Source organism: Emydura macquarii, unplaced genomic scaffold (assembly GCF_026122565.2).
Source record: "Emydura macquarii macquarii isolate MOO-44397 ecotype Brisbane River unplaced genomic scaffold, CSIRO-AGI_Emac_v2 contig_1348, whole genome shotgun sequence".
Lineage (NCBI taxonomy): Eukaryota > Metazoa > Chordata > Testudines > Chelidae > Emydura > Emydura macquarii.
In genome coordinates this window covers 5634513-5646617 of record NW_027131485.1, presented here as the reverse complement: position 1 = coordinate 5646617, position 12105 = coordinate 5634513, and the positions used below count along the sequence as shown (strand labels likewise).

The window sequence follows — 12105 nt, the reverse complement described above, 5'->3', positions numbered from 1 at the left end:
GAGCTTCTAAGATTTTAACATTTTTGCAGACATCGATTTAGTGGGATGATAGCTTTTCTCTATCAGAGATTTTAAAATTGTAAGTGTGTGTAAAATAGAAAGGGGGTAATTCCATTTTAGGGGGTAATTCCATTGAATTTTCATGGTGTGCTTCTATCATTTTTAAATTCTACTCTTAGGGTTTCTCATAACTCTAATTGTAAAACTTAATTTATAAATTTCTGTAGTATTTTAAAATCTAAAGGTGAACCAGAATATTGTGCCATAGCTGCATGAATAATTTGAAGGAAGGAGTTTAGGCTTCTAATATCTAATTTCTCATTGATAAAAACTTTCTTCACTGATTTCTTTTATTATCTCCAGGTGTACGGGGTATGGCTTTGTTCTTTCATTCTCATGCCTGTAACAAGATTTGCAAAAGTATGGGACTTACACCTTTTGATCTTTCATCCAAAGAGAAGCATGTCTTGGATCATAGTAACAAACTTCTTGTAAGTTTCTTTATGCAAAATGTAAAATATAGCAGTCTGAAGCTCCGTTATTCAGTCAGTTCCTAAATTGATTCTGTAGGTATGAGCATGAAACCCTATAGCATGTTCATAAAATAGATCTTAAAGCATCCAAATCATTAGGTTCTGTAGATCATAGTGACAACAGATAATTATGGAAACAAAGACTCAGATTGCTCACTCTTTAATTGAACAAAACTCCAGTTGTTTTCTACAACAGTTTTACTTGATTAAGGAATATGGAATTTGGACTATAGTTTTGGGGTGAAATCCTGGCTCTATTGAAATCAATAGCAGAACTCCCATTAACTCCAATGGGGCCAGGATTTCATCCGTTGTTTTTCATTTATACGTGCATATATATACATATACCTATCTGTATGAGCCCATTATTAAATATTTGTGTGTGTTTGTATGCACACCATATTCAGAATGCAGTGAAGAAAAGCATAAGTGCAGGATTTTCATGTTCCTTTACCAAGGAATCTGCTCAGACAATTCTACGTGGCACAGAGGAAAAATGTGGCAGCAGCCGGGTGAGAACAATCTCTGGTAGTCGTCCTCCTCTGCTTTCCCGCCTGTCTGAAAACTCTGGAGATGAGAGCATGAGTGATGTGGCATTTGACTCCTTACCTTCTTCTCCCTCCTCAGCAACGCCACACAGCCACAAGACGGACATGCTTCGTGAGTGAGCCATCTGCCTTCTCTGTATACAACTTTGTGAAAGTTAGTTTTGGGATCCTGGGCATTTTAACAAAAATTGTTTATTTTACTGAGTGTCAAGTTACTTAAAGAGTTTTATTTAGTACAAAGGCTCCTCTTCTACCATTGCCGTGTCTAAACATATTTCTGCTAAGTAATAATAGAACCAAAAATGTGTCTGTATTTCAACTTACTGATGTCTTCAGTTTTCTTGAAAACCCTTTAATAGAAGTAAGAAGATAGTAGAAGCTCCGTCCTGACACATTACAATCTACTTCCAGAATAACAAACAAAACTTTATTCTTCTTAGACTGGCCTGTGTTCAATGAAGTAGATAACTTGGTTCACAAAGACCATGATCATCTTGATAATCAAAGGGTAAGTGTTTTTCTGAAAAAGGATGAATTTGCATTTGCTTCAGCAAATGTTTCTTTAAAGAACTGCCTTGTGGGCATCATTCATTTAAAAACAATGTCCTTAGTGCGGTAGAAGGCCACATAAGCTGTATGCGCCAGCTGTCCCTAATAAATGGAGAACATTTTATATTTTAATAAATGAACTTCTGGAGGAACAGAGAGAATAATTATGTCCAACACATTTTAGTGCAAAATAAAGGTGTCTATTCATTTCCTTGCCCCAATATCATCTTTCTGGGTCTTATGTATGCTTCTATGGCCAGATAACATCCCCTTGGGTTTTGTCTCTGCGAATGCCAGTTAGACAACCTCACTTGAAGGAGCTTTTTAGGGTATTTTCATAGTCTAGGCAGAGCCTTAGCAATTGAGATTGGTGCTCCTTCTTAACTGGCTACAAAGCATCCAAGAGAGGACACACAAAAACAAGGTCAACCTCCCTCAGGCCTCTTGACCCTTATTGAAGTTAGTGGAAGTTTTGCTTGAGTGAGGGTCTGCAGGATGAGATCCTTACAAGATAATGTACTAATGCTCTGACATTGTGCCACTTCATTTTTGTCTTCTGTAGGACTCTGAAAATGGTGGTGACAGTGGGTACCCCAGTGAAAAGAGGAGTGATCTGGAAGATATGGATCATCGAGAAAAGGTAAGGACCTCTATTTTACATTTAAAAAGGCCCCGTCAGATCCCCAGCCCAACTGAAGGCAGTTCAGTAAAAGAGTTTACATTTCCTTGTCATCCTTTTGATCTGACCTGTGCAAGGAGTGAATGGAGAACAATTGGAAAGATTTTTCCATATATTCTAAAATAGGTTGTTCAACCTCGATATGCTAATTCCAGTTGCTTGCAGGGAAAGAGTATTTCCAATATTGCCTTAAAAAGACTCCATTTGATAGCAAGTTGTTTCTTGAGGTGCTTTGCATTGTGATTTACAGTTAGTGCATTGTGAAAGTTGCCTGTGAGAATGGAGATCTGTGAATATGGCTCACTTTCCAAGACCTCCGCTCTCTGCTTTCCAGGTCTGCTGCATGTTATATGACCTGAGGCATTAGATAGGTTAATGTTGCAGTTAACTATTAACTTACTTGTATAAAATTTTGTGGGGCTGTTGGTTACTCTTACAAATCATAAACTTTTAAAGAAATGTTTCCTTTCTTAAATATTTTAAATAGCTTTTTGGCTGGTGCAAAGCAAATGTGACTGTTTAAAATTTTGTCTGATCTTTTGCAACAAAAATGTCATCTTTGAGGAGACAAAGGATGACATTTTTGTCTGTCTAATGAAATAAATTCAGTTTTTAGGAATAAAGTTTTGGCACTGTTCATTTTATGAATTCAACAAGTGTCTTTCATAGACTGTAACATAATGGGGGGGAACAATATAAGCTCTTTTCATCATAGTCACTGTTAATTTTGCTGGTAAAAATTGTTCCTTAACAGTGGACGGAACACTCCCGACATAAATTAAATGATACAAATCTTTACATTAACATAGGGCCATTCAAACTACAACCGAAGACGTGAATCTGATGAAGACAGTTTGGGAAGTTCTGCAAGGGTAAATAGAGCAGAAATCTCTGCAGACAATAGTTTACCATTCCAACCTGTTTTTTATCTGTCATCTAACTTCATGTCACTACATTAGAAGTTAATTTTCTTTCATTTTAATTGCTGAATAAATTGTTATATTAATAATTTTCACCTATTTTGTTTCCCTTTTCTAAATTTTTCAGTGAGAGAAAAGCACTGTTGTAAATAAATCCTCTGTGACTACTAAAAACAGTCCCTCAAGTAAACTGATTCTGCATGAATTTCTCACTGATACAATTGTTATATTTTTGTTTCCTTTACATAACAAAATTTTATTTCCTTTCTGTGCTGTATTTGTTGCACTGTGCCCTAAACATGGTTGGATGGTCTTTTTGTAAAGCCTACAATTCTCAAAGTTTGTTGAAATATCTGTTAGTATTATGCATTTTCTCAGTTATTAAAAAAAGTATCTGCTTTCACATTTTTACAAAATGTAACTTTTATAATAATCTGTTTATCAATGGTATTCTGTGGTTATAAAAATAAAACAAATGTTATATACTGTGCAGAAAATGGAAAACAGATATTTGACAGCAATCAAAAATTACTTCAAAGGTGCTAATTCAAATTTTAGAGTTCTTGCAATGTGTTTAATTTTTTTGCTGTTGAAGTAAATTAAAACAACTTTAATGGGCTGAAATTCTATATAAAACATGTGCTGTGAGGTTTTCTTTAATAGGGATAATTTTGTATGGTTTTGTTTTGTACTAGTGATTCCCATCCACCCATGGTCATGAAAAATGCAGTTTAAGAAGCATTATAGCAAGTTAGTTACAGTTCTTCTTTGAGTGCTTGCTCATGTCCTTTCCACGTTAGGTGTGCGAATGTCGCGCACTGTTACCAGAGATTTTTCCCTCAATGGTATCCATCGGGCTGTCTCTAGTGCCTTCTGGTGTCGCATGCTTATGTGCCGGTATAAGGGGTCTCCAGCTCCGCACCCTCTCTGTTCCTTCTTACCACCCATGATGATTGTTAGAACAACTCCTCTTGCTTCGGCAAGGCATTAGTCAGTAATTTTTCTTCTCTGTATATTAGTTTATTAGTCTCATTATAGTTGTAGTGTAAAAGTGTAAACAGTATTAGTGTAGATAGTTAGAACCCCTCCTTTTTTGCTGAGGGGCTCCCTTCCTGCCTGGGGCCAGGCATGCCCGGTCCCTGGGCTTCAAACCTTGTGCCTCCTGTGGCAAACTTATGCCTGTGAGCAGTCCACACCCCAGTTGTCTGAAGTGTCTGGGAGAGGCTCATGTAAGAGAGTGCTGTCAGATTTGTAGGGACTTTAAGTCTCATACAAAGAAAGACAGAGAGCCTAGACTGAGGGCTATCCTAATGGAAGCCACTCTTAGACCGGCTTCGAGCCAAGCCACTCAGATTCAGCACCGAGCACTTTGTCCTCAGTGCGAAGCACTCCTCCAGCACCGTGCCTGTCCCGGCACCGTTCTCCATCTCCGGTGCTGAGGAAGAAACATAAAAAGCAGTTTTCTGAGAGAGGGTGCTCACTGGTGCCGAAGAAAAGCAAGCAATAAGAAGGCAGTGGAGTGCGACCTGCTTCGGGCCATTCCTCCACCCCTGGTCTCATGGCGGCACCGTCGACTCCACCCAGAACATTGAGTCCGGTGCAGCACCATCCGCAAATGCCAGGAAGTCGTCATGGTGCCTTTAACCCTGGAGGCCTTTTCAGCAGTCAGGAACATATCACTCCTGATACTGCCAACTCCAATGGGACAAGTGCCAGCTCCAATGAGCAAGAGAGAGCATAGTGCTCTGAGCTCCTTCCCAGCACCAGGACCTTCGATACCTTCCAGGGGCAAGCCAACCCTACTTCTTTCTATGAGGTCGTCCCTGATCTGGCACCAGTTCCCAGACCGTTGACACCAGACGACGGAAGTGACGGGTCCATCGTCCCACTGATCATGCTCAGTTGCTTCTGAGAGGTGGGCCTGTGCACCACTCGGCACCAGACCGTGATCCTGTGTACCGATACACAGAACATGGGCAGAAGAAGCCTCCCACTCTGGCACAGGCCTCTTCCCCTGAGACAAGGTCATCTTGGGATCAAGTGACTTGTTGCCGCAAGATGACGTTAGAGCCCATCAGGAGTTTCTAAAGAGGATAGCATCTAACCTGGGGCTAGAGGTTGAGGAGCTCAAGGAATAATCCCACAGTCTCATTGACATTCTGGCTACATCTAAGGTGGTCCTACCCCTTAACAATGCAGTAATGGGTCTGGTCAGAGCCCTGTGGCAGACCCCATTTTCTCTCCCTCCTACTTCTAAGAGGACAGAGAAGAAATACTATGTGCCAGCCAAAGCGTAACAGTACCTATACTCCCACCCTCCTCCTTGGTCCCTTGTTGTATCAGAAGCCAATGAGAAGGATAGACAGGGCCAAGCAAGTGCTTCCTCTATACAGAAGGATACAAAGAAACTGCATCTGTTTGGGAGAACAATTTATTCAACGGGTAGACTACGTATCTTGAACCAGCAAGCTCTGCTGAGGAGATGTAGTTTCAACTTGTAGGACTCCTTGTTGAAATTTAAAGACTTCATGTCTCAGGACTCAACAGGAATTCTCTGCCCTCTTAGAGGAGGGAAAGAACGTTGCCAGAGCCTCACTCCAGATGGCACTGGACACCTCCTACCCCTCTGTCAGAATTAGCCAGCAAGGAGGAACTGAGAGGATGCAGGGCTGACGGCACCCCTTAAATCGGTGCATAAATGTGTGGTACCAGAGGGCATTAGAGCTGGCCCAATGGATACCACTGAGGGAAAAATCTCCGGCGATGGTGCACATGGCATGCACACACCTAACGTGGAATGGACATGAGAAACACATCTCAAAGAACAACAGTTACGGAAGGTTATTAACCGGGTTTTTTTAATTGGATCAATCCAGCAAACACTAACACATGTTTTGCCCAGGCTCCATAGCATTTTTATTGAAATGCTTTTCATTTTCTCCTGGTAGTGCTGAGCATGAGCAATACCTAAAATGCTGTTCTTTAAAGCCCCAGTCCAGCAAAGCACTTAAGCACATGCTTAACTTGAAGCGTGAGTAGCCCCATTGACTGCCACAGGACTAGTCATGTACTTGAAGTTAAGCATAGGCTTTGCTAGATCGGGGCCTAGCTGTGGTGCCTTGTTTTAGCTTCTGTGATTTTAAGGCTGAAAAATGTGAAGGTAATTTTGTTTATTTTCTTAGTGTGCTTAGAAATGGAGAGCTGCTCTGAGATTTTGGTGAGAGAAGTGATTATATTTGTGTGTAACTACTAACATGCCTTTTTAAAGCAGTACCCTAAAGTAAAAGATACCCTTCAGAAACTGATAAAGCTAACATAGTTAAATGACTTGACACCTTTTCATTTAAAATACAAGTTATAATGCAAGTTTGGGGATTTTCTTAGGTCAGTGTGGAGAAATGGAATCTCTACAACTCTTCCAGAGTCCACGTCCATAGACCATCTTGTGTTGCAGTGGAAGTTCAGAGACTCAATGCACTGGAACTTGAAAAGAAAATCGGGAAATCCATCCTTGGGAAGGTGTTGATGGTTCTATTAATTCTGTTCTTTCCAACTTGAGAAATGTATTTTATTATTGTTTATATAGTAACCACCACCCCTCTTGATGAACTGGGAACTGTACAGACCAGCAAAGAATGATGATATATTGGGGAGAGTCCATAAGCCATTGGGCAGGTGTGGGCAGGCTAGAAAAAGCCCAAATGCTTAGTTTCCTTTCCATGTCCCTTTCCTCAAGGGGGTTTTATTACTAAACAGACAATATTAAAAAGCTAAAAATAATAGAAAACACTTGGAGTGGAATCCTTTCCCCATAGAAGTCAAAGGGAGTTTTTGCCCTGGATTTCAGTGGAGCCAGGGTTTCAACCTTGGTAAGAGATCTTTTGCACTTTCTGCAGATCAGAAGGGGAATGAGACATCTCCCTCTCCCGCCCCATCCCAGATAGTCCTTTCTTAGCTACTGCAGTGTTCCACACTAGAGGTTATGTGAGCTAGGGTCTCTTCTATTGCTGCCCCTACAGGAAAGGCAAAAAGCCTTGTATCTGGTTTCCTATAGGACACATGCCTTCTTCTAGTCATGTCCCCTGCAAGCATAGCTCTCTGTTTTAAAGGACCAAAGGCCCAATGCCCTGTTAGTCCCACTAGGTCACAGTTAGAGACACATTGGTTAGGCAAGGTGGTGGAAGCTTGTGTGACAGCTGCCTTCTTGCAAACCTGGGTCTTTTAGCTCAGGCAGTAGAGACTCATAAACTACTATGTGGTCCAGCCCCTACAGAAAGACACTGGGTAAGTGGGGTTTACAGTTGCTGCTGACCATACTGTGTCTGTTTTATAGACAAAACGGAGTCTGTTAGTCCCTATGATTATCAAACTGGCTCCTTTCACAAGCACTAAATTTCCTCTCATGCACCCTTGCTTGCAAAGCATTTAAGCACATGGTTAATTTTAGGCATGAGCAGTCCCATTTAAATCAAGGGATTATTCACATGCTTAAAGTGTAAGCACGTGCTTAAGTGCTTTGCTGCATTAGAGCCACACTTTGTATTTTGTTTAACTTTTCTAAATACAGTTTCACTCATGCTGTGTGGTAGGTGCATCTGGCCATGGTTCGCTACCACGAAGCTGGACGATTCTGTGAGAAAGATCAGGAGTGGGATCAGGAATCTGCTCTTTTTCACCTGACACATGCTGCTGATTGTGGGGAACTGGAAGCCATCGTTGGGTTAGGACTCATGTATTCCCAGCTGCCACATCATATTCTTTCAGAGATCACTTTAGAGGTAAATAAAATATTGAAAATACCAAAATACAGAGTAAAGCATCCTGGGATCTTTTGTGTCCTATCTAGACTAGGAGCAGCAGATCATCATGCCCAGTGATGATAATGATAATATTAGTATTATATTTACTGACATATCGAAGAATCCCAGAGGTTCATTTGGAGAGAAGAAAGATGGACTTGTGATTAACACACAGAACTAGGAACAAGATAACTAGCTTCTATTCCTGGCTTGGCCACAAATTAATTGCCTGGCTCTAGATAAGTCACTGAGGCCTATATTTTCAAAGTTGGCCTCTAATTTTCAAAAAGTGCTGAAGACTTGCAGCTCCTATTGATTTCATTTGAGGTTGTGGGGGTTGCACCTACAACTAGGTGAGGGAGGGAATGCTGGAATTTTAGATATATCCATTTTAGCATTTTGTTTCTGCTTTTGCCTTCAAAGGACACAGAGGAAAACAGAATAAAAGGATTTGATTATTTACTGAGAGCAGCAGAAGCTGGAGACCGGCCTTCCATGATTCTGGTAGCAAGAGCGTATGACACTGGTGTAAATCTTGGTTCAGACAGGTACTGTGTAAGCGTGTGCGTGTGAGAGAGAGAATGAATAACTTATTGTTACTTGGAATGATCGATTGTCCAGGCAGAAGATTTTTTTTATTGCAGGGTTCTCATTTATGTGAGTGCTTATTTATTTATTTATTTATTTATTTATTTATTAATTATTTACTGAAGTTTATGGAGGTACTTCAAATTTACGCTAGTGTAAGTGAGAGCAGAATTTGGACTATAATATTATATCACCACAGAAGGGAAGAGTTACACAGATTGAGAGAAGTTCCAGAGGGGTAGCCATGTTAGTCTGTATACAGGAAAAACAACGAGAATCCTGTAGCACTTTAAAGACTAACAAATTTAATTTCTGCAGGCATAAGGTTTCATGGGCTGTAACCCACTTCCTTACATCTGACAAAGTGGGTTACAGCTCATGAAAGCTTATGCCTGCAGAAATTAAATTTGTTAGTCTTTAAAGTGCTACAGGACTCCTGTTTTACAGATTGAGAGACAAATCCTGCTCTTGGATACTTGCATGCATGTCTCATTGTTGTGAATGGGAGCTGTGTGTGTGCATGTTTGAATTTGGCCTTGATATTCGAGTCACACTTCTGTATATGTGAATAAGACTAAGAGAGTGCTGTCCCCCAGACCTCAGTGTTGCTGCAATAACCCTGGGAGCATATGCCCCACTCTCCAGGGGCAATGGCTGGTGAACCCACATAGCAGTCTAATTATCCCTGCACAGTGGAACCATACCACTTCTGCTGCTTTATGGGGTACTCCTCACCACAAAAGAACAGGCAGGATGGCTTAAATGGGGCTTGCACAAGCTCACTGCACTATAGCAACTTTCTGCCTTATTTATGGTAAGGCCTGAGGCTTTTTCCCCTGAGGTCAGGGGTAAAACAGCCATTGGCGTCAATGGGAGTAGGGCCAGGTCCTCAAAAAGTAAGGGTCAGCGAAAAAATGAGTATAAGAAACTGTCCATATGAAATGTAGTCGTTTAAAAATGAGTTAAAAGTCATTTCAGGTGACATTTTTCTATTTTAAAAAAACATTGTTCCCTCCCCTGTTGCGTTGTAAAAGACCCAAACAGGGGAAACTGACAGACTGATACAGGGGAAATGCTGAAACTGCCTATAAACAGTGTGCTCTCAAATGTACAAAATAAATGCATTAAAAAGATAGACGAATAATCATTTTTCTAATCACTTTCAATCATTGTCCTTCCAGTTGTTGCTTTTAACAATAATAGCAAAAATATGTCAGAGAGGTGTGTGATTTTTTTTTAAGTTGATGGTGTTTTTAAGATGTATGAAAAACATCTTAAATTGGCAGATTTCTTTTCATTTGGCACGCATGAAAAGAAATTCTAACTTGAAAATGGCTGATCTCATTTTGGAGCAATTTACTGACAGTACATTTTTATAGCGAGGCTATAAAGCAAGCCGCTAAAATTCAGAGTTTATAATGGAAAAGGTGATACAGCCATAATTACAGCAAGATGGCTGTGACTCAAAAATATAAGGTGTGGCTTGCCAAGAGCTACTAGAGCATTTTGTTCACTAATTTTGTATATTTTTGTAATGACATAATTTTTTAAAAATGTTGTCAATATTAGATTAATTTTCCTAAGTACCAGACACAGCAGTTGGATAAGGGATTTTACTCTTCTTCCTTTTGTCTTCTTAATAATACCAACCTCAGCATGGTGCATATTTAAGGTTAAGATTGTCACAGAGGTCACGGAATCCGTGACTTCCTGTAACCTCCGTGACATTGTCTGCTTCAGCTGGAGGGGGCTGGGCACGAGCTGTCAGCCAACGGGGAGCCCAGTGGCTCCCTGCCCCTATGGGTGGGGAGAAAGGGGGACCCGGATCTCCAAGCTATAGATAGTTATTTTTAGTAAAAGTCAGGGAGAGGTCATGACATCTGTGAATTTTTGTTTATTGCCTGTGACCTCTCCTTAGTAATTTTTACTTAAAATAACGATGACAAAATTAGGCATATTAGTATAGCCATTCGGCTCAGAAACTAGGGGGATCAAAGTGTGTGTGTGTGTTTGGGGGAGGAGGGGGGAGAGGAGGAGGAGTAGTTGTGATAACTCTCCCAAGATCCAAACCAAGCTCTGCCCTCTTGAGATGCCAAATTAGATGCCACTCAGTCGATTGTGCAGGTCTTCATAATATGATCATCCCTTTTATTTCTTGCATGTTTTGATCAGCTATGAAACGTAACAAAACTGATTATTTAATATCATTAGGCTTAAGAATCAACGTCATATGAATGAATGAATGGAGCAGCTCACACTTAAGGCCCAGACAGACATCACTGCATCAGTTTGCATCATTTGCAGTGTCAATGTCAATTTTACAAGCATACAGGCCAGAGACATAATTATTTTTTTTAAAAGACTGTTCAGATTCTGGCATATAAGAATTCAGCCTTCAAAAACAGTATTAACCTGTTGAGCCATTGCAATCTGGCATTTCATCCTGTGAATGCCAAATAGATGTAAAGTGAATTTAGCTCCATTCATCACTAGGGGGCTCAAACCTGTAATGCAAATTCAGTGGGACTAATCACCTGCTTAAATGTAAGCATGTGGTTAAGTGCTTTGCTTGATTGGTGTGCTCAGCACCTTGCAGGATTGAGCTCTATAGCTCCAAAGTAAAACTTCATTTCCCAGGATAACCTGTTTTAAAAATTATTTTAAAAATCAGAATCCAAGACTGGAAGGAAGCCCTGCACTGGTACAACGCTGCCCTGAACATGACCGATTATGACGAAGGGGGTGAATATGATGGAACTCAGGATGAGCCCCGCTACCTGCTCTTGGCGAGGGAAGCTGAGATGTTGATGACAGGAGGGTTCCACCTGGCCAAGGATCCGCAAAGATCAGGTAGGATGTTGACTTGATCTCTTCCTGTTGGTGTACTTGGCAGTGCTGTGTGTGTCCATTTTCCTTAATATTTGAATGTGTGTAGGGACATATTGGGTGATACTTAACATGCCATTGCAAAGGCCTCTGAAAGGTGGGTTGAGGGGACATGGATTTTCTTTATTAGTCCTTAAAATGCAATACTCATCCTGAGGACTCTAAGCTATCTATCCATCTTAGGTTTTTATGTGGTCCCTATTACTATCGTATCTGATCACCTCACAGTCTCCTTCCCACACTCCTGCGAGGTAGGCATGCCATTATCCCTATTTTTAGGTAGGGAGCTGAGGCACAGAGGCACACGCAGGAAGTCTGTGGTGGATTGAACCCTGATCTCAAGTTCTAGGGTCTTCCGAGTCCTGAGCTGAGCATCAAGTTACTGTCCTCATCGCCATTCTCACCCAGAAGGAATCCCACCTCCCTCTCTTCTGAATGATCCCTCACTTTTCCCTGTTGAACACTAGTGGATCCCTGTGGAGTGGGCCAAATGTTGGCTCCAAGCCTCCCCCAAACAGGCCAGCAGCTTTACACTGCCAACCCAGCAGCCTTTCTTCCTGTGTGTAATTATTCTGTGCTCTGAGCTGGTCCCTCTCCACCTAA

General features: G+C 41.0%; 1 protein-coding gene across 2 annotated transcripts in view; it reads left to right on the top strand.

Annotated features, from left to right (window-relative positions):
• EEF2K (eukaryotic elongation factor 2 kinase) overlaps positions 1-12105 on the top strand; it is a 33261-nt gene that overhangs the window by 16588 nt on the left and 4568 nt on the right. For both annotated transcript variants that reach the window (XM_067550965.1, XM_067550966.1), the window contains exons 9-17: positions 364-491; positions 992-1193; positions 1522-1589; positions 2193-2270; positions 3119-3181; positions 6614-6748; positions 7819-8007; positions 8452-8576; positions 11288-11466. In XM_067550965.1, the coding sequence (XP_067407066.1) occupies positions 364-491; positions 992-1193; positions 1522-1589; positions 2193-2270; positions 3119-3181; positions 6614-6748; positions 7819-8007; positions 8452-8576; positions 11288-11466 (1167 nt within the window). The remainder of the gene's footprint in view (positions 1-363; positions 492-991; positions 1194-1521; positions 1590-2192; positions 2271-3118; positions 3182-6613; positions 6749-7818; positions 8008-8451; positions 8577-11287; positions 11467-12105) is intronic.